This window comes from Dromiciops gliroides, chromosome 2 (genome assembly GCF_019393635.1).
Source record: "Dromiciops gliroides isolate mDroGli1 chromosome 2, mDroGli1.pri, whole genome shotgun sequence".
NCBI lineage: Eukaryota > Metazoa > Chordata > Mammalia > Microbiotheria > Microbiotheriidae > Dromiciops > Dromiciops gliroides.
Window position 1 is genome coordinate 477,328,180 of NC_057862.1, and position 2,454 is coordinate 477,330,633.

The following is a 2,454-nucleotide window of genomic DNA, read 5'->3' on the forward strand; positions in this document are numbered from 1 at the left end:
CTAAATGGGGTCACAAAGAATCGGACATGACTGAAGATGACTGAACAACAAAAATGTGCCAGGCACCAGAGGATACAAAAGTAAAAAATAAAATAACTTTTTCTCAAAGAAATTCTATTCTATGGAGGAAGACACTATATATATACATAGAGGCAGAATAAATAAAAATAAATAGAAGTTAGCTCCATTTTGGGGGGGGCAGGGCAATGAGGGTTAAGTGACTTGACCAGAGTCACACATCTAGTAAGTATCAAGTGTCTGAGGCTGGATTTGAACTCAGGTCCTCCTGAATCCAAGGTCGGTGCTTTATCCACTGCACCACCAAAGAAGGTGCCAGCAACTGGTGGCATCAAGAAAGGATTCCTGCCCTCCCGTTGCTGCCTGCTGCCCGCCTCGGCCTTCCTGAGGCCTCATCACCCCCATCCCCGAAGTCTCCGCGCGGTGGTCTTTGCTAAGTCATTAAATAATTGCGGTGGAGGCCGAAGCATGTCTGAAAAACTACCCTACAAAGTCGCTGACATCAGCCTGGCCACATGGGGACGTAAAGTCCTGGACATAGCAGAGAATGAGATGCCTGGCTTGATGAAACTTCGAGAGATGTACTCAGCCTCCAAGCCACTGAAGGGTGCCCGGATTGCTGGCTGCCTGCACATGACTGTGGAGACAGCTGTCCTCATTGAGACACTGGTGGCTCTGGGAGCCGAGGTACAGTGGTCCAGTTGCAACATTTTCTCCACCCAGGACCATGCAGCAGCTGCCATTGCCAAAACTGGTGTTCCTGTGTACGCTTGGAAAGGGGAGACTGACGAGGAATATCTCTGGTGCATTGAGCAGACCCTCTATTTCAAGGATGGGCAGCCCCTCAACATGATCCTGGATGATGGTGGGGACCTCACCAACCTCGTTCACACCAAGTACCCTGAGCTCCTGAAGGGCATTAGAGGCATCTCTGAAGAAACCACCACCGGCGTCCACAATCTCTACAAGATGAAGCTCAATGGAGTTCTGAAAGTGCCAGCCATCAATGTGAATGATTCTGTTACCAAGAGCAAGTTTGACAACCTGTATGGCTGCCGTGAGTCCCTCATCGATGGCATCAAACGAGCCACAGATGTGATGATTGCAGGCAAGGTGGCTGTGGTGGCAGGCTATGGTGATGTGGGGAAGGGCTGTGCCCAGGCCCTTCGAGGCTTTGGTGCCCGAGTCATCATTACAGAGATAGACCCCATCAATGCACTGCAGGCCTCTATGGAGGGTTATGAGGTGACCACCATGGATGAGGCCTGCAAAGAGGGAAACATCTTTGTCACCACCACAGGCTGTGTAGACATCATCTTGGGCAGGCACTTTGAACAGATGAAGGACGATGCCATAGTATGTAACATTGGCCACTTTGACGTGGAAATAGATGTAAAGTGGCTGAATCAAAATTCTGTGGAGAAGGTGAACGTGAAACCTCAGGTGGACCGCTATAAGCTGAAGAATGGGCGGCGGATCATCCTGCTGGCAGAGGGCCGTCTAGTCAACCTGGGCTGTGCTATGGGCCATCCCAGCTTTGTCATGAGCAATTCCTTCAGCAACCAGGTGCTAGCCCAGATTGAGCTGTGGACACACCCGGACAAGTACCCTGTGGGAGTGCACTTCCTCCCCAAGAAGCTGGATGAAGCTGTGGCCGAGGCCCACCTTGGCAAACTGAATGTGAAGCTGACAAAGCTGACAGACAAACAGTCCCAGTACCTCGGCGTCCCCAGAGAGGGCCCCTTCAAACCAGACCACTACCGGTACTGAGTCCTGGCCAGCTCAAAGACTCCAAGTGACCAGGCGCATCTTCTTGCCTATCCAGCCCCTCTTGCACAGAGTAATAAATGGTATTGAGGTTTGAAAAAAAAAAAAAAGAAAGGATTCCTATAGAAGGGGGTGTTTTAGCTGCATCTTGAAAGAAGTGAGGGATCCTGTAAGGCAAAAGTGAGGAGGGTGTACATAGGGAAGGGAATCCTGGAGGTAATAGGGAGCCATTGGATATTCTAGAGCAGGGAAGTAAAATGGCCATATCTATACTTAAGGGAAAATGTTGGCATCTGTGAAGGATAAGAGAAAGGGGAGAAATTTGAGATCCCAGGACCAATTAGAAGTCCAATGCAACAGTGAAACGTAGAAGCAGCAATGGTCTGTACTAAGATGCTAACTGTGTGAATAGAGAAAGGTGTCAGATGCAAGAGATAATATAGAGAGAGAAATGACAAGATTGCAAACCTGAGGGACTGGAAGGGTGCTGGTGCCCTTGACAGAAAGTGAAAAATTCAGAAGAGGGATGGGTTTGAGGAGAAAGACTATGCGTTCTGTTTTGAATATGTTGAACTTGACATGTCCCTAAGACACTCAATTTGAAATGTCCCATAACAAGTTGGTGATGTGGGACTGGAGCTCCAGAAAGAGATTAATAGATCTGTGAGC

General features: G+C 48.9%; 1 protein-coding gene across 1 annotated transcript; it reads left to right on the forward strand.

Annotated features, from left to right (window-relative positions):
- The first annotated feature begins 372 nt into the window (after window positions 1–372).
- Window positions 373–1,895, forward strand: LOC122743880 (adenosylhomocysteinase-like). Its single transcript, XM_043989088.1, has one exon. The coding sequence runs from the start codon at window positions 487–489 to the stop codon at window positions 1,786–1,788; it is 1,302 nt and encodes a 433-aa protein (XP_043845023.1). The 5' UTR covers window positions 373–486; the 3' UTR covers window positions 1,789–1,895.
- The last annotated feature ends 559 nt before the right edge of the window (window positions 1,896–2,454 follow it).

What these genes read in the sequence shown, in the direction of transcription:
- LOC122743880 (XM_043989088.1), top strand. Translation starts at nt 487, where the DNA reads ATGTCTGAAAAACTACCCTACAAAGTCGCTGACATCAGCCTGGCCACA.